The sequence below is a fragment of the Mustela putorius genome, unplaced genomic scaffold (genome assembly GCF_011764305.1).
Source record: "Mustela putorius furo isolate JIRA1106 unplaced genomic scaffold, ASM1176430v1.1 tig00001533_pilon_pilon_pilon, whole genome shotgun sequence".
NCBI lineage: Eukaryota > Metazoa > Chordata > Mammalia > Carnivora > Mustelidae > Mustela > Mustela putorius.
The window spans coordinates 90,407-109,845 of NW_025421785.1; the positions used below are offsets into that span (position 1 = coordinate 90,407).

At 38.0% G+C, this 19,439-nt stretch overlaps 1 protein-coding gene across 1 annotated transcript; it reads left to right on the forward strand.

Moving 5' to 3' along the window:
* Positions 1-6,659: 6,659 nt before the first annotated feature.
* On the forward strand, positions 6,660-19,052 carry LOC123394129 (zinc finger protein 2 homolog). The gene is given in 3 exon segments (XM_045087806.1): positions 6,660-6,696; positions 17,939-18,186; positions 18,189-19,052. Coding segments are annotated over 3 exon segments (891 nt in total). The 3' UTR covers positions 18,795-19,052.
* Positions 19,053-19,439: the final 387 nt, after the last annotated feature.

Genomic DNA, 19,439 nt, shown 5'->3' on the forward strand with positions numbered 1-19,439 from the left:
ATTGGAGCACGTTACAGACTTCATTGTTTTTCTTTTCTAGCTTTATTAAGGTATATTTGACAGAACTATAAGGTATGTAGTGAACATTGTGATGATTTTGATATTCATATACATTGTGAGAGGATTCCTCCCATCTAATCTAACACATCCATCACCTCACATATTTCTTTCTTTCTTTGTTTTTGGGTTTGGTTTTCTTTTATTTTTGGTGAGAGTATTTAAGCTCTGCAGTCAACAGATTTTAATTGTGATATCAGCTGTAGTCACCGTGTTATACATGAGATCCTCAGACCTTCGTTTTATAGCTAAGTGTACCTTTTTACCGAGCCTTCATTTCTTTTTATCATTGAAGAATATTCCACTGTGTAGATGGATCCGAGTTCTGTTCATCCACTTACTGGTTAAGGGACATCTGGCTTGTTTCTTTCTGCTTTACTGCTGTTGTGAATAATGAGCTCTGAACATTCATGTGCAAATTTTGGTACAATACATGTCTTTGGTTCTTCTGGGTATTTACTGAGAAGTGAAAATGCTGGATCATGCATTAGTTGTAGTTTTAAATTACCGCAGGACCGCCTGTTTTTCACCATGTGCACAATTTTATATTTCCACCAGCAATGCATGAGAGTTCGTTTCCTCTCTTTATTGACAGCACTTGTTGTCTTATTATAGCCATCATAGTGGATATGAAGTAGCATGTCATTGTGGTTTTGATTTGCTTTTCCTTAATGTCTAATGAGTACCTTTTCGTGAGCTTGTTGGATATTTGTATATCTGCTTCGCAGGCATGTCCATTCAAATCCTTGGCCTGTTTTTAATTGGATTTATTGAAGAGTATTTTGGGGAATAGATTTTTATCACATATGTGATTTTCAAATATTTCTTCCTGTTCTGTGAGTTGTCTCTTCATTCTCTTGAAAGTATATCCTTTGATTCACAAAAGGTTTTAATTTGGTAAAGTCTTTTTTATCTCTTTTCCTTTGTTGTGTTTGCCTTTGAGGTCATATCTAACAATCTGTTGTCATTCTAAGATCATGAAGATTCACTCCTGTATTTTCCTAAGAGTGTTATTGTTTCTAGCTCTCACATTTAGGTCTTTGATCTATTTTGAGTTAATTTTTGTATATGATATGAGGAAGGGGTCCATTTTCATTCATTTGCATGTGGATATTCAGTTCCAATACCATTTGTTGAAGAGACTCTTTTTTTCTCCCATTGAATGCTTAATGCTCACCCTTGTTGAGTATCAGTTGACCATAGGTGTATGGGTTTGTTTCTGGACTCCCACTTCTGTTCATTTGTGGATATGATAATATCCTTATGTGGATATTATCATGCTGGTTCCTTGTGTTTGATACTGTAGCTTTATAGAAGGTTGAAATCAGGAATGTAAGTTCTTCAGTTTGTTCTACTGAACAAATTTTCTTGACAAACTTGTCAGTATTGTTTTGGCTGCTTTTTTTTTTTTTTTAAGATTTATTTATTTATTTGAGAAAGAGAAGAGAGAGAGAGCACACACAAGCAGGAGGGGCAGGGAAAAGAAGAATTTCTAGCAGATCTCTTGCTGACCCCGACATGGGGCTCGATCTGACGACCCCAAAATTGCGACCTGAGCCGAAATCGAGTGCTGGATGCTTAACCAACTGAGCCACGCAGGTGGCCCTGTGTTTAGAATTTAATATTGTGTTTAAGATCTATCCAAATTAGTTACTTCATTCCTTTTAATATTCTGTTATGACAGCTTATATTTAGTTGTCTGTTTCTTGTGTCATTTCTGTTTATCATTATTATGAATTATTGTGCAGTGACCATCTTTTACATTTTCTGTCCCTGTAGAAGAGCAAGCATTTCAAGTATTCTGTAGTGTACACACATGATACATATTGTTGGGTCAGAGAGACTAAGCATTTCCAGTGTCAATTTATGCTGCCAAATTGGTCTAAGTGACCATACGACTCCCACCAGTTGTTAGGTGACAGGACAGCTTTCTTTGTCTCCTTGTTCACAGTTGATACCGTTATTTCAAAATTATGGCCAGTCTGATGAATGATGAAAACCTTATTGCTTTGATTTGTATTTCTATGATTTTGCATAAGATTGGGCCTTTCACTTTTCTTCTGTGAAATGTTGATTTACATGTTTTGTATAGTTTTACATACTTTTCTGTTAATTTTGTTCTGTATTTCTTACTGATTGATAAATATCCTTTATGAGTGTTGTATAGTAATCTTTGTTCTATTCATTGTAAATATCTTCTCCAGAGTTTGTCTTATTTTTTCACTTTGTGGTATCATCGGTAATATGAAAGTTTTACATGTTGATGTGGTCAGATTTGTGAATCTTTTTTCCACAGTTTTGTTTTGTTTTTTGGTGGTTTTTTTGGTTTTGTTTTGTTTTGTTTTTTTTAGTTCTCTTATCCTTCAGTGTATTCCCATTGTGGCACATAGTCACATTCCTGTGTCTTAAACTTAGCAGATATTTCCTCTCTGAGGTATACCATCAAATTGAGACACAATTTGATTGATTTCTTTCATTTGCTCTTTGTTTTTAGGGTTTTGTTTTCATTTTGATTATTGTTTTTGTATAAGTATTAAAAATATTTAAATTTTTCTAAAGATGGATTGTGAATATAAATTTAGCAAAGCATCTTCAGAGATCAGTCTGGCTTCTCTCTGTCCCCTTATCCTACTCCTGCCCTTACCCAATGTGGGTAGCCATTTCTTTAAGTTTTTATTTTTTATTTTACTCATTTATTCTTTTTAAATATTTTCATTTCTTTATTTGATAGACAGAGATCACAAGTAGGCAGAGAGTCAGACAGAGGGGGGTGGGGGATGCAGGCCCCCTGCTGAGTAGAGAGCCTGATGCTGGGCTCCACCTCATTACCCAGAGATCATGACCTGAGCTGAAGGCAGAGGCTCAACCCACTGAACCACCTGGCACCCCTAAGTTTTTATTTTAATTCCAGTGAAATCAACATACAATTTCATATTAATTTTAGATATGCAATATAGTGATTCTCATTTTGTTATTTTTAATATAAGAAGGCCCATATGTAGATCTTTGTCATATTGTACTTGATTTTAACTTAAACTTTGTGGGTTTTCTTTTTTTAAAGAGTCTATTTATCTGACAGACAGTGAGAGAGGGAACACAAGTCGGGAGAGTGCAGGAGGGAGAAGCAGGTTTCCTGCAGAGCGGGGAGGGATGCTGGTATGATCCCAGGACCACGACCCAAGCTGAAGGCAGACACTTAATGACTGAGCCATCTAGGCACCCAGTTCTTTTTCGTTGTTTTTTTTGTTTTTTTTTTTTTTTTTTTTTTTTTTTTGCTGTTTTTGTTTTTTAAGATTTTACTTATTCATTTGAGACAGAGAATACAGAGAGAGAGCCTGAGCCGTTGGGGAGGCACAGGTAGAGGGAGAAGCAGGTGTGCTGGCAGCCAGATGCTGACTCTGGCTGGATCCCAGGACCTGAAGGCAGACGCTTAAGCATTTGAGGCACTAAGGTGCCCCTAACTTAAACTTTGCTTTGTCACTTAATAATGTACTATGGAATTCACTCCGTAGTGCCACAAAGAGATATTCCTCAGTTCCTTTTCCAGTTGCTTAGCACTTCATGGTGTGAGTATAACATAACACATTCAACGAGTCCATTAGTAATCAATATCGGGGTGTTTTTAGTCTTTTGCAAATATAAATAGTGATATAAGCTCTTCTTTGATCAGTGTGCCCTTGTGTTTGGTCCCCAGAAGTGGGATTTCTGGGTTAAATGGTAAATTCATGTATAATTTAGCTAACTATTGCCATATTTCACTTAATGGTGGTTAATCTTTTTTGTATTTTGAACAGGATATGAGGATGCTTTTATGCATATAACAAATTAAGTATGTGTGGTTATTCTTTTGGATTTCTGCCAGTCAGTCCAATAGGAGGGAAATAGTTCAGTATACTTTTTATTTATATTTTTTTTTTCTTTTTAAAGGGTAAGCTTGATCTTCTAAGTTTAGTACCATTTGCATTTCTCTTCCTGTGAGTTTTCTCTTCACAGTTCTTGCCCATATTTAGAGGGTTATTGTTTTTTTTTTTTTCTTTTTAGAAATTCTTTATATAGGGACCCTAACCCTTTCTTTGTCATGTAAGTTGCAGACACTTAATTCTGGGTTGTCATTTTTCTTTTGATTTTGGTTTTTCTTTTATTTTGTAGAGGACTCAATTGGTTGGTTGTTTATAATTTTATGTGGTCAGGTCTGTCAGTATTTTTTTTATTTTATTGCATCTGGATTTTTACAAGTCTGATGCTCTAGTGACTGAACTATGTGAGCTCTGCATCTGAATTTTTAGTCATGGTTAGGAAAGTTTTATTCTTTCTTAAGTTATGGGGGAACTCACCCATGTTTTCTTCTAGTACTTACATAGCTCTTACATTTTATTATTATTATTTTTTACATTTAAGCTTGACCAGTCCATTTGCAGTTGTCCTGATGTACAGACGAGAATGAGTTAGGAGTAGGTTAGCTAAGTTTCTTAGGCATTAATGCTGCAATCAAGGTGTTGCTTGGGACTCCTTATCTAAGGCTTGGTTGGGTTCCCATCTGTACATATGTGGCAGAATTTCTTTCTGGACAGCCGTAGGATTCACAGTAGCTTGTTTCTTCTTTGAGGTCAGAAGAAGGGTCTCTGGTATTTTACGTTCTTTAAAAGACTCACATGAGGGATGCCTGGGTGGCTCAGTTGGTTAAGGGTCTGCCTTCGGCTCAGTCCTAATCCTGGGGTCCTGAGATCAAGTCCCATGTCCCATAATCCCGGGGTCCTGAGATCAAGTCCCTTGCACGGCAGGGAGCCTGCTTCTCCCTCTGCCCCTCACATGAGCTTGTGTGCTCATGCGCTCTCACTCTCTCTCTCTCAAATAAATAAATAAAATATTAAAGATAAATAAATAAAAGACTCACATGATTAGGTCAGGCCCACCCAAGTAAATCTTCCCTTTAGGCCAAAGTATACTGATTAAAGGATCTCATTTATACTTGCAAAATCTGTTTTGCCGTAGAATGTATCACAATCACAGGGACTTAAGTCTCTTCCATTTAAGAGGAGTTTATGTCACGTTGTTGGATCCATTGGAGGTCGTCATCTTAGATTCTGCCTACCATAATTAGTGTGAGTTTATCCATCCTGTTTCCAAGGTAGCTTTGGTTATTCTTGGCCATTCAAGTTTCTATGTAAGTCTGAGAGTAAGCTTAATCAGTTTCCACAAAAAGATTATCTGCTAAGATTTTAATTCTGATTGTCTTCAATTTATAGGCCAATTTGTGGAGAAATAAGATATTTTTGTAATATTAAATTGTCCAAGCCATGAATATAGTGTATTCATTTACTTAGATATTCTTTGTTTGTATTCATTTACTTAGATATTCTTTGTTTGTATTCGTTTACTTAGATATACTTTGTTTTTGTTTTTTTGTTTTTTCTCAATAATACCTTATACATTTCTGGAAAATAGTCTTGTTTTTCCTATTAACCAATTTTTAGTGTTTGACATGAACATTGATTAACTGTTTTGATAACCTGGGAATGATATGTCTCTGTTTCTTCATGCTATATTTTTCGCAGTGGTCATTTCATAAATGGGTGGTATAAAACCTATGAACTGTATAAGACAGTCAATTCAGTCATGGGAAGAAAATATTTGAGTATCTCCCTATATTTATTGTAATCCATAAAAAAAAGAATGAAGAAATCCAGTATGCAGTGAAATGGATATACACATTAATGTACTGTAATTATGTAATGTGATAAATACAGCTACATTGGCATCATTACAGTATATAAGCCTATCAGAGTTATACAGTGTTACATGCCAAATATATTCATTTGAAAAAATAAAAGTGACTTAGGAAAAATAACAATAATGGAATTTAGTAAATATATAAATTGACATTGTAAGTTTACTGTTTATAAAAAAGGGTTTCCTAAAAATAAAAAAGAAAGAAAGAAAGAAAAAGGTTTTCTACATGGAACAGTAACCAAACATTTTGGACAACCCGTCCTACAAGAGTTATGTTCAGAATTATTAAATAGCATTTTCCCTGAAGACAACTGTAGCTCTTATGTGAACATAGTCCCAGCAGTCCTTTCCTGTGTGTTCACTGACTCCTTTAACTACATTTTTAAAAAAAAAATTTATTCCTTTCACAGAGAGAGAGAACACACACACACAGGGTGAGAGTGAGAAGCAGACTCCCCACTGAACAGGGTGCCTGATATGGGGCTCGATCCCAGGACCCTGAAATCATGACCGGAGCCAAAGGCAAACATTAATCCAACTGGTGCCCCTTAACTCCATATTTTAGAAGTGTACATGGTTGTGCTTTTGGGCCAGGTTCATGAATGATACTATGTTATCAGTGAAACCCATCCTAATAGCAGGAATAGAAGTTTTCTCCCCTCTGTAATCCCACTCTACTTTGCACCTGTTTTACTGTAGTAGGGTTTTATGCTACATGGTGGTTGGATGCTTCATGCTTGTGTCTGTCAGATTATATGCTCCTTGAGAACAGTGTCATGGTTTTATTGGTTTTCAGATTCTCAAGGTAGGAGAGTTCTTTATGGCATGTAGGCACATGATGGGATACCGGTAACTTATCACACTGGTGAGGAATGTCTGCCATGCTTTCTCCTCCAACCAAGTACAAAGGTAGGCATGCCAGAACACATTTTCTAATTGTGAATAGTGAACTCCGTAACAGTTCTTCGACAGCTTTTCCATGTCTTCCCATTGTGATTACTTACATTTGAACACAAATGTGCTGTTTCAGGGATCCTTATCATTTGCGGATGTGACTGTGGGCTTTACCCAGGAGGAGTGGCAGCACCTGGACCCTGCTCAGAGGACCCTGTAACAGGGAGGTGATGGAGGAGAACTATAGCCACCTTGTCTCAGTGGGTAAGAATTGTTTCCCGTGTAGACTCCTAGTATGCACTTTCATTCTTGGGCCCAGTTCGGCCTCTGGGCTTGTTTCTGTGAAATGAGTGCAACACTCGGTGTTCCTCAATTTGGAGCTGCAGCAATGCCAGCCCCAGTGAGCTGGCTCTGTGATGACCAAGAGAGCAAGCTGTTCTGGAGGCTACTCCAATGAGGAAGGAAGGCACATCCTCTTTGATCTGTAAACCGAGACCAACACATGTGCAGAACACTTGTTCATAATGAATTACCCCTCTAGCCTAAGGGATGACTCTGTTCTGTCTCCCAAGTAAACCTTTTGCAGTGTGGTCTTCCTTGAAAAGCTCCTTTTAGCCCAAGTAATGGAAAAGGAACCAGCACAAATGCATGCAAAATGATTATAAGAAAAAAGGGGTGAAAAGTATTGGGAAGAAAGGTAGTTGGTGATGGAATTGTCATCTGATCAAAGTGGTCATAAAGTAGGTAAGTTATGTGACCAAATATTAAATCGTGAGTTTCCAAAGGGTGAACTAATTGAATTAATTATCTCTGTGATACAAGTATTTAAGAAAGATATTAATAAGGGAAATGCAAACACATGGCAGGGTGTCAAACTGAGAAAAGAGAAAAGAAAATAAAATTACAGTAAAGAAAGCAAATCGGGGGCACCCGGGTGGCTCAGTGGGTTAAAGCCTCTGCCTTCGGGTCAGGTCATGATCTTAGCGTCCTGGGATAGAGCCCCGCATCGGGCTCTCTGCTCAGCAGGGAGCCTGCTTCCTACTCTCTCTCTCTGCCTGCCTCTCTGCCTACTTGTGATCTCTGTCTGTCAAATAAATGAATAAAATCTTTAAAAAAAAAAAAAGAAAAAGAAAAAAAGAAAGCAAACTGGAAGAATCCCTAGGATGAATACATACTGTCAAAAATCTGTTCAGGGCCCGCCCGGGTAGCTCAGTCAATATGCATCTGCCTTCAGCTCAAGTCATGATACCAGGGTCCTGGGATTGAGGGCTGCATTGGGCTCCCTGCTTGGCGGAAGGCCTGCTTCTCCCTCTCCCACTCCCCCTACTTATGTTCCTCTCTCACTGTGTGTCTCTCTCTCAAATGAAGAAATAAAATATTTTTTAAAAAAATTTGTTCAGAAAGAAAGGATAGATGTAAGCAAGAAGAAAATGAAATAAAATTAGAAGATTACATTAAAAAGAGAGTTCACATACATACCATACATAGAACTCATTCCCCAAAATAGAAAGGAAAAGAAATAGAACAAATGTTTAAAATATTTTGAGAATACATTTTGTGGGGGAAGAGATTTGTGATTGAATCTGTGTAAAAGAGCCAGTCCTTAGCAACATTAGGATATATTCTGATCAAGGGACTAGATTTCAAAAACAGTTATTTTGACAACCGGCCAATATAAGAGAAAGTCCAAATAGCCTCAGACTTTTCCATAGTAAAATCTGTAGCTCAGAGTCAGCAAGAGCAGTTTCTACAAAATCCTCAAGGTGTCACATTGAGAGTATTACACCCAGTTAAGAAGATACTCTTCAACAAAGACAGCAAGTCTTTTCTGAAGGGAAAAGAACTCTAGGATCTTTGTTCCTAGAAGCCTCTGTTAGAGAATGAGTATCAGGTAACCCGGGAGTGACATAAAGAAGCATGGTAAAAAAGGCTGGTAGTAGACTCTGACTTTAACTGAAGAACTAATTTTATTTTATTTTATTTTATTTTATTTTATTTTATTTTATTTTATTTTATTTTATTTTCCAAAGTCTTACTTGTTTGAGAGAGAGAGTGAACATGGTAGGGAGACAGAGAGAGAAACAAGCAGACTCTGTGTTGATCATGGATCCCGATGAGGGACTCTACCCCAACCCCGAGATCATGACCAGAGCTGAATCCAAGAGTCAGACAGTCAGCCAACTGTGCCACCCTGACAACCCCCCACAAAGAACTGATGTTAAAACAGATGTGGGACCTAGGTGACAGATTGTACGAGTTGCAAATCTAGGCAACACAGAAAGGGTATGTATCTATATAGATAAGAGGAGGCTAAAAACAAATGGAGAGGAGAGAAGGTATACAAATATGGTGAGTTCTTTTATAACGTGATGTGTGTTTTCCTAAAAAAGAATCACTGCTCCATATAAAATAGTGTACTGAAAATCACAGGGCTAATGGAAAAATGGGTTTGGGGATAAAATTCCTAAGAGCTTTGTCAGTGACACAGTGAGAAGCAGTGTTGAACTCTGTAGCTATAATTTTGTGTTTACTTCTTTCAGTTCTACTGGTTTTTGTGTTACCAATTTTAAGAATTAGTAAGTTTATAAATACTAGGATCTTTATGTCCTCTTGAGCCTTTGACCCCCTTTATCATGATGTCTCTATTTCTGGTAGAACCTTTTTGTTCTGAAGCCTACTTTAATATTACTACTGTCAGCCCACAAATCCTAGCTAAGCCACTTACTGGCTTAGAAGAGTCACTTAATCTCTATGAGCCTTTGTTTTCCTCATTGTAAATTTGGATAATAAGACCTTTGTCACAATATTTGTGAGCATCAGAAGAGGCAAGATACACATACACAGGGCCTTCCTAAAATAGGCATCTGGGAAGTTTATACTCTTTTTTTTTAAAGGTTTTGTTTATTTTATTTATTTGACAGAGATCACAAGTAGGCAGAGAGGCAGGCAGAGAGAGAGGAGGAAGCAGGCTCCCTGCTGAGCAGAGAGCTCAATGCGGGTTTGATCCCAGGACCCTGGGATTGGGTTCAATCCCAGGACCCTGGGATTATGACCTGAGCTGAAAGCAGAGGCTTTAACCCACTGAGCCACCCAGGCACCCCTGGGAAATTTTTACTTTTAACCAGCATTTAACTAATGTTCTTCTAAAAGCTCAGGATATACATCAATGAACAAGAAAGTCAAGGACTCTCCCTTTGCTGGGCTTACATTCAGGAGGAAGGTGTAGAGATAAGGACCACAGAGGAAGAAAGGATGCAAATAAATCAATCCTATAATTTCAAGTCATGCTAAATGCTATGAAGGGTTTTAAAGACCAGAAGATGAGACCATAACGATAGAGGGTATTGGGGATAAGTAGACAGTTTCAGCCAAGTGGCCAGGGGTAGTCTCCTCAAGATTGTATCTGGAAAGGACCTAAATTATACGAAAAATCTTGACAACAAAGATCTGTGAGGAGAGCATTGCTGAGAGAGGCAGGAACGTCCTGGTCAGGAGTACCCTGGACTCATTCAGTCAATCGCAAGATGGCTAGTGTGTTTCTGTCACGACAAGCACAGTGAGCAATGGCATGAAATAAAGCTGGAGACACCAGCATAAACTTGATCTGGAAGTTCTAGGCCATGCTGCAAAATTTGAATGTCCTTAAAAAAAAATGGGGGTCCATTGCAGTTTTTACTGTGAGAGAGACTATAATATAACCAAAGGGGGAAAAAAAAGTTTTTGGCTCTTTCCCCATGGTTACTGGCACATAGCTCCTAAAACCCTTGGAATCTCTGGCATGAAAAGAGTGTCTTTTGTATACTGAAGTACCTGGTGTCTGGGGGCCGCTAGATCACTTCAGGTGTGTTGGGGGGGTGGCCATCACCAGTGGCCAGTGACTTGATCACTCAAACCTAGGTAATGAAACCTCTCTAGGAGCCTCTGAACAACAGAGTTCAGGAAGCTTCGAGTGGTGTGCCCCAGAGACGGTGTGGGAGTTCCACATACCACACACGTCCCCAACCCTTGCCTATATATCTGTTCTCTTTGGCTGCTCCAGATTTGAAACCTTTATAATAAATTGGTCATATAGGGGGCTCCCGGGTGGCTCAGTCGTTAAGCGTCTGCCTTTGGCCCAAGTCATGGTCTAGCTCTGCATCGGGCTCTCTGCTGGGAGGGAAGCCTGCTTCTCTCTCTCCCAATCCCACTGCTTGTTTCCCTCTCTCACTTTGTCTTGCTCTCAGATAAATAAATAAAATCTTTAAAAATAAAAAATAAAACCAATTAGCAATATATAAGTAAATAATTTGGGGGTTTTTGAGGTGTTCTCGTGAATTACTAGTCTGAGGTGAGATGGCTAGTCATGGGAACCCACGGTTTATAGTCAGAAGCCCTGGAGGTAACAAAAGGAAAAAAAAACATAACTAGTCCCTTCAGCTTTCCTGTAATGTCTGTGTGGTGTATCTTTTTCCATCTTCTTACTTTTAATCTATTTATATTTAGAGTGGGTTTCCTATAGGTAATACATGGCTGGGTCTTTTTTAACTAATGTGAAAATCTCTCATTTTTTAATGGGAATACTTTCACCACTTAAGTGGATGCCCTATGGAATACGATATCTTCAGACTGTCACAGACTGATTTCAAATGACGTCATGCTATTTTATAAGAGGCTTGCAGTGTTATAATAATATGCTTCTGTTCCTCCTCCCGTTCTGTGTGATATTTTACTTCAAAAACCCCACAAGGCAGCAAGCAGCTCTTTCTGCCTACAGGCCTTCCTTGTACAGGATGTTTTCTGTTGGTATGGAAATCTGGATCGACACTTTTCTGCTCATACTTGATTCACTTCACTGTCTTCTGGGTTACATACTACCTTCTCTGATTTTTAAATCTCTGTTTTTCCATATTTAATATTCTGTTTTCTCTTGTTGCTGTCAAGATTTTCTTTTTATCTTTGGTTTTTAGCTGTTCAACTCTGTTGTTTCCAGATTTACCTTTGTTTTTTTTTAGTGTGTGTGTGTGTGGGGAGGGTGGGTTTCCTGGTTACTTTTCATGTTGTCTTCTCGGTTTCCTAAATAAGTGGTTTGATGTATTTCATTCTTAATGTTTTCCTGGGACTCCAGTTCCCTATGTGTGGCTGAATTTGATACTGTTCCCTAGTTCTTGGATCTGTCATGTCAGAATTTCCTCAGTGTATGTGCTCCGTTTTCAGCTTTTGGCTGCCCATCCAAGCCTGTGTCACAAAGGGTTTATTTCTTTACTCCTGTTTCTCTTCCACCATCAGCTGGGCTCATGCTGCTTCAATGAGAAATAAAGCCAGCCACCAGTTAACAGTGATAGATACAGATTTTATTCAGTAACTGTTGGAATAGGGGGTGAGAAGTTTCAGTAAAACCGAGCTCAACTCCACATACTGCTAAGACAGCTAGGGACTTACAGTCAACAGGCAGAGTGGGGGAAATCACTGGATAGAAGATTACTAAGAGAAACACCAACAGTAGGGGGATTCTTGCTGAATGCAGATCGGGCACTATCGCATCAGGGACAGGGTTTAAGGAACTTGATCAGATATCAAGGGTGAAGGGACTGTCACTAGACTGACTTCAAAGGGTTCTTGTGGAAACTGAGCTCAGCCCGGATAGATCTGGAAGACCTAGTCAAGGCTTAGTTGAGAACAGGGCTCAGAGGACACTAACTGAGGTTTAGTCAACAGGAGAGTTCGTCTCAGAGTATCATTAAATTTGCGTTGGTAATGAAATAAATTATAGCAGCTGTACCTTTAATTGTGTAATTTCATTGTAAAATTCTAATGGACATACTACAGGAATAGAATATGAAACCCAAATGCTTGAGAGGAGTGGCAAGTGATAAGTCATGACAAAACACAGAGGTGAATCTGAACAAATGGGTGTGTAAAGCAATTATGATACAAATATGTAGGGCTAAAAAACATACACAAAGCACTAACTGTAAATAAATTAGGTGAGAGGTGATCACATTGAGTTTGATGCTTCTGTTCTTCAGAAAGGGAGATCTAAGATATTGAATTAGTCTAGATTTTAAGTTAAATATTTATGGTATGATGTGATGGATAGCCCCTTAAAGCTGAGAAACAGATGTGTATAACTTCTAAAGTTGTAAGGAAAAAAAATGGAAAAGATAAGAAATTATTTCAAAAAGGAGGAAGAAAAGTACAATAGAATTCATAGTAAAATTGTGACAGATATAAAGTACCAGGTAAAATGTGAGAGATGACTTGATATATTTCAGGAATCACCATAAATAGCAACAGATTACATTTACCTGTTAAAGTACAAATTGTCGAATTGGATCTTTGAAATAAAATAATAACTTCCTATAGCTAAAATAAGAGGTTTTTTTTCACTTATTCTGCTAACTGCATATTTATATTTTTAAATTTTTTCTAAGATTTTATTTTATTTATTTGACAGAGAGAGATAACAGGTAGGTAGAGAGGCTGGCAGAGAGAGAGAGAGAGAGAGAGAGAGAAGCAGGCTCCCTGCCGAGCAGAGAGCCTGATGCGGGACTCGATCCCAGGACCCTGAGATCATGACCTGAGCTGAAGGCAGCTGCTTAACCCACTGAGCCACCCAGGCGCCCCACTATATTTTTAGCATCTTTTGCCCACTTGACATTCAGTGTTATACCTGTGTGTACACAGAAGTTACAGGATATCCTGATCCCTTCAGTGTAGGAAGAAGTAATATCACAGTCAGCATTTACAAATCATAAATTTTCCCCACTTCATTTGTTACCTCCTGTGAATCTTCTCTTGTAACTGTGTCCTTGTGTCATTTTATTTTTCTGTTCTTCCTTTCTTATTAATGTTAGATCACTATTGTTATATTTTTGTAAACTTAAAAAAATTTCTTTTTATATTCTTAGTTTGTGCTGATACCACCCAGAACACTTGGGCAGACTGTTTTCCTCTTTGTTCTGATTCTTAAATGCATTAGATTTTGACCACCGAAGCATCTAATTTATCATGTTAATATCTTGAGTTGTATTTTGCCCAATACAGAATACAGCAAATTTATGTTTTTCTCATTTAATGACCCTTAATCTTTTTTACCCATTGAAAAAAAATTTTATTTATTTAGAGCAAGCACACATGAGTTGGGGGAGGACCAGCAGAAGAGGGAAAGAAAGTCTCTCAAGCAGACTGTGCTGAGGGTTGCCTGGGTGACTCAGTCATTGGGCGTCTGCCTTCAGCTCAGATCATGACCCAGTGTCTTGGGATTGTCTTGCTGAGCAGGGAGCCTCATTTTCCCTCTCCCTCTTCCCCTGCTTGTGTTCCCTCTCTCTTTCTCTGTCAAATAAATACATAAAATCTTATAAACAAAACAAAACAAGACAAAAACTCTGTGCTAAGTGTGGAGCCCTACACAGGGCTCAATCTCACAACCCTGAGATCACAATCTGAGCTGAAATCCAGGAGTCAGACATATAACCACTGGAGCCACCCACGTGCCCCAGTTACCTTTAAATATGGCTGCATTTCCTCTGTATGGCACAGAACTGGTGCTAATCCTTCTTTTTAGGATTACTCACAGATGTGCTTTCCTGCAATATAAGTCTACATTTTATTCCTAACGTACTTGGGGATTTTTGTGAGTTAATACATGAAAAGTACATGGAACAGTGCTTGGATCATGGCAATGGTTAGTTTTCCTGTTAACTTTTCTTGTTGTTAATATCATTATCATTGGTTTTAAGCACATTTTCAAATTTAAGCTCAGCTTTCCACAGCTTTTAAAATGTTTCTTCATTCCTTTAATTTACGTTATCTACTATAGAATCTGATTCCTGGTAGTGTATGCATGTTGAATGAAGAAGCTATTCTCTGAGTTCTAATTTCTTCAAAGAGAGCATATCTTACTTTGTTATATAACATATAGTGGCTATCGGATCATTACTTAATTCATTAACTGTGCTTCTTGATGAGTGAGAGAACCTTTATATTCAGAAAATGCTATAAGGAATTAATTTCTAAATGGACATGTTGGGTTATAAACCTGTAGGTTCTTGTTCAAAATTATAGATTTGTAGAAAACTTGAACTTTATTTTGAAAAAGCACCCCACTTGTTAAGGACCATTACTTTCATAATCACTCAGGTGTATTCAGAGGAAATCAGATATAAATACTTGCCACACATCATAGATTGTAGTTGGAAAAAGAAAAAAGATTACTGAGTATTTCAAATTTTGGCAGTTAACAGGGTATGTTTATGTTTCAAAGGAGTATTAGCCAACATTCTTATAGAATGAGATGTATAGAATGTGATTAGTTTTTAAAATTGATGCATAAGTAGGACTTGAAATGGTGGAGATGTTTGTGAATACTTATTATGAGACAATGTCATTTTCCTAAAGAGCGAAGTTCTGAGCAAGTCCAAAATGGGAATGTAAGCCAGCTGAGTTGAAAAGTCTTGCTTGAAATTGAATGATTTTTGACAAATTAATAGTCTGGCATTTCTGCAAAGAAGATATTTATTATGGACTAGTGAAGCGATCACTTGAATACCCAATATGTATGTAGTTGAGGACAAGTTCCCCCTCCACCCTAGCATTATAACTGCAATATGTTTCCTTTAATGGTGCTTGGAGACAATGGGATTTGAAGAGTTTTTTTTAAACAGGGTCATCATTGTTACATTGTATGTACTGAGCAAGAAGGTAATGTGAAGTATAGCTGAGAATTCCTAGGGTGAATAGATCGATCATTGAGTGTTTGGGGTCAGGTCTTCGATGGTTATACATACACATAAAACCAAGAAATGTAGAAATCTGGGTGTAAAAGAAAAATTCTTATTAATAATATGTCAGAGCAAGTTTATAGTGGGTAGGATATCTGACCAAATAAGCTTGAATATACCACAACTAAAAACAATGGAAGGATTTGATTGTCTTTCCGTCTTCTTCCTCATCTTTTTAATTTTAATTTTCCTGGTAGACATTTGTATTTCTCTCTCTCTCTCTCTCTCTTTTTTTTTTAAAGATTGTATTTACTTATTTGACAGGCAGAGATCACAAGTAGGCAGGGAGGCAGGCAGAGAGAGAGAGGAGGAAGCAGGCTCCCTGCTTAGCAGAGAGCCCAATACAGGGCTCGATCCGAGGACCCTGGGATCATGACCTGAGCCGAAGGCAGAGGCTTTAAACCACTGAGACACCCAGGCGCCCCGACATTTGTATTTTTTATAAGTAACATGAATAGAAGGTAAATTAGAAACTATATTACAGGACTCTCTTCATAGGCACAAAGAAATCAGTGCTTCCAGAAATTTAATGTGGTATTAACAGTATACTAAGATAATGTATATATAACAAAACAGAAGTAGTTTTAAAGGGGGGAGAATGAAACTGGAAACATGTAAAGTTTAGAGAGAATTTAGGTGCACTAATGTAAGTTTGAGAGGAAAATTATGTAAAGTCTGATCCTTCTAAATGATACCAAATTGTTCCTCTATTTCTTTAGGGCACTCTTATCTACTAAGTGTCATGGCCTCTCTGGTCTCTGCATTTCCCCTTCCTAGATGAGCCTTTTTTTTTTTTAAAGTCTTTTCTTCACCATGCTTTATATTTATTTGTAATGTACATATTAAGTCTTGAAGTAAAGACTTAATTGTAAATTGCCAAATGTAGATGTGTGTGTTCTAAGTTTTTAATCCCCTTTTCTACCCTTTCAGGTTTTGTTTTTCTAATCCAAATGGATGGGACAATATGACTGTTTCGACCACTCATTTCACAAAGTTAAGTCAGTGCTGTAGAGGGGCATTTGTTTTAAGTGTAATTTCATCATAATTAAGATACATTTCATGGCTTATGGTTTGTTGGTCTTTGTCATCTTTAGAAGTCTGCAAAGTTGATAGCCAAGCAGAAGAGACTCAAGAAACCCAGGACAGATGTTTCTGGCAAGCTCCATTTATCAACAACAAAACACTGACTGTGCACAGAGGTAATGTATTAGGAAAGATTTTTAATTTCAGCATAGACATAGTTCCTTCCATAAAAATACCGTGTTGTGGTGCCTGGGTGGCTCAGTGGGTTAAAGCCTCTCTGCCTTCGGCTCAGGTCATGATCTCAGGGTCCTGAGATCGAGCCCCACATCAGGCTCTCTGCTCAGCAGGGAGCCTGCTTTTTTTCCTCTCTCTCTCTGCCTACTTGTCATCTCTGTCTGTCAAATAAATAAATAAAATCTTTTTATTTATTTATTTATTTATTTTTAAAGATTTTATTTATTTATTTGTCAGAGAGAGAGTGAGCGGGAGCGAGCACAGGAAGATAGAGTGGAAGGCAGAGTCAGAAAGAGAAGCAGGCTCCCTGCGGAGCAAGGAGCCCAATGTGGGACTCGATCCCAGGACGCTGGGATCATGACCTGAGCCGAAGGCAGCTGCTTAACCAACTGAGCCACCCAGGCGTCCCAATATATAAAATCATCAAAAAAAAAAATACCTTGTAGGTGTGACTCCTGTGGTATGAATTTGAAATGTATTTCAGAATTAATTATTAATAAGATAACCTATTTAAGTAAGAAGGCTATTGGCCTCAATACAATAAGGAACAATTGTTCCTGCAGATTAACCATGAACAAACTCAAATGGGAAAGAAACCTTGTGAATTCATTCAAAATGGAAAACACCTCAGTCATAATGAAGATTTAATCCTGTATCAGAGAACTAAAAATATAGAGCAATGCTTTGTTCAAAGCAATAAGGAATACAAGGAACGTGGGAAAGCTTTCCATGAGACGGCAGTTGTCATCCCATATAACCAAGCTTACATAGGACAGAGTCCTTGTGAACATAATGAATCTGATAAAACATTCTGTAGTAATTCAACCCTCATGGTCAGTAGGATGGCACAAAGAACAGAAAATATGAGTTTAAAGAATATGCTACAACTTTTGAGAAATCATCTCTCTTGGAACAAAGAGTTCATTTAGAGGTGAAAGGTTATGAGTATATTGGAAGAGTGGATAATTTCAATGGGAGATCAGGCTTTCTTGGCACAGGAGAGAGAATATTTGAATATAACAACTTGGGAGAACCCTTTTGGGAGAAGTCAGTTCTTAATATAACTCAGAGAACATACTTAGGAGACAAAGTCTATGAATGTAATGAATGTGGAAAAACATTCTGCAAAGAGTCAAAACTCACCAAACATCAGAAAACACATACAAGAGAGAAACCCTATGAATGTAAGGAATGTGGGAAATGCTTCTCTCGCAAATCTCTCCTCACTATACATCAGTGAGGCCACACAGAAGAGAAACCTTATGAATGTAAGGAGTGTGGGAAATGCTTCTCTAGAAATTCACACCTCATAATTCATCAGAGAACTCACACAGGAGAGAAACCCTATGAATGTAAGGAATGTAGAAGAAGCTTCTACCATAAGTTATATCTCCAGAGAATTCACACAGGGAAGAAGCCATATGAATGTAATCAATGTGGAAAAACCTTCATAAGTAACTCAGTCCTCACAGTACATCAGAAAAAACACAGGCAGGCGAGAAACCCTATGAGTGTAATCAGTGTGGGAAATTCTTCTCTAGAAACTCCTACCTCAGAGTACATCTGAGAACTCACACAGGGGAGAAGCCCTATGAATGTAAAGAATGTGGGAAGTTCTTCTCTAGGAATTCATACCTGACAGTACACCAGAGAACTCACACAGGAGAGAAACCTTATGTGTGTAAAAAATGTGGGAAGACCTTTTGCCATAAGTCAGACTTTACAATACATAAATTATCACACAGGGGGGAGAAATCATACCACTGCACTCAGTGTGGGAAAGCCTTCACTTGCAGCTCAGTCCTCAGATCACATCAGAGAACTCACACAGGTGAGAAGCCCGATGTATGTAATCAGTGTGGGAAGTCATTTTCTGAGAAATCAGTTCTCACAGTACATCAGAGAATATACACAGGGGAGAAACCTTGTAAGTGTAGTGCATTTGGGAAGTCCTTCTATCATAAGTCAGATCTCACTACGCATCAGAGAACACATATAAGAGAGAAACCCTGTGAATGTAATCATTGTGGGAAAACCTTCAGTTGCAACTTGAGCCTCAAAGTAAATCAGAGAAGACACAGAGAAACCCTGTATTGAGAGTGAGAAAACCAAGAAATCAGTTATCACAGGACATACAAGGTTACACACAGGGGAAGAAAATTTATAAATACAGCAGTGAGAGAAATCTTTCTCTTGTGATCCATACCTCTAAATACCACAGAAAATTCACAAAGGACGTGACCCCTATGAATGTAAAGAATGGCAAATTTTTACCCTAAGTCATCTTCCAAAGTAAACAAGAGAATACTCATAGTGGGAAATCACAATTAGATGGAGAGGCAGGCAGAGAGAGAGAGAGAGAGGGAAGCATGCTCCTCGCTGAGCAGAGAGCTTGATGCAGGACTCCATCCCAGGACCCTGAGATCATGACCCGAGCCAAAGGCAGCGGCTTAACCCACTGAGCCACCCAGGCGCCCCATATATTTTTCTTTTTTAATTTAAAGTGAATTTTTTTTATAGGATAGTGTTACTCTTGCTTTCTTTATCCTTTCTGATAATCGCTAGCTTCTATTTTAATGCTTTTATTTGGAGCAAATTCTTAGGTAAACTACCATCTTGCTATTTTTTTTAAATTGAAATACTTCTTTTTATGAGATGACTACAGATTGCAGTGCACTTTTAAGAAACGAAATATGCAAGTCCTGGGAACAGTTCACCCAGTTTTCACTAATGGTAACATTT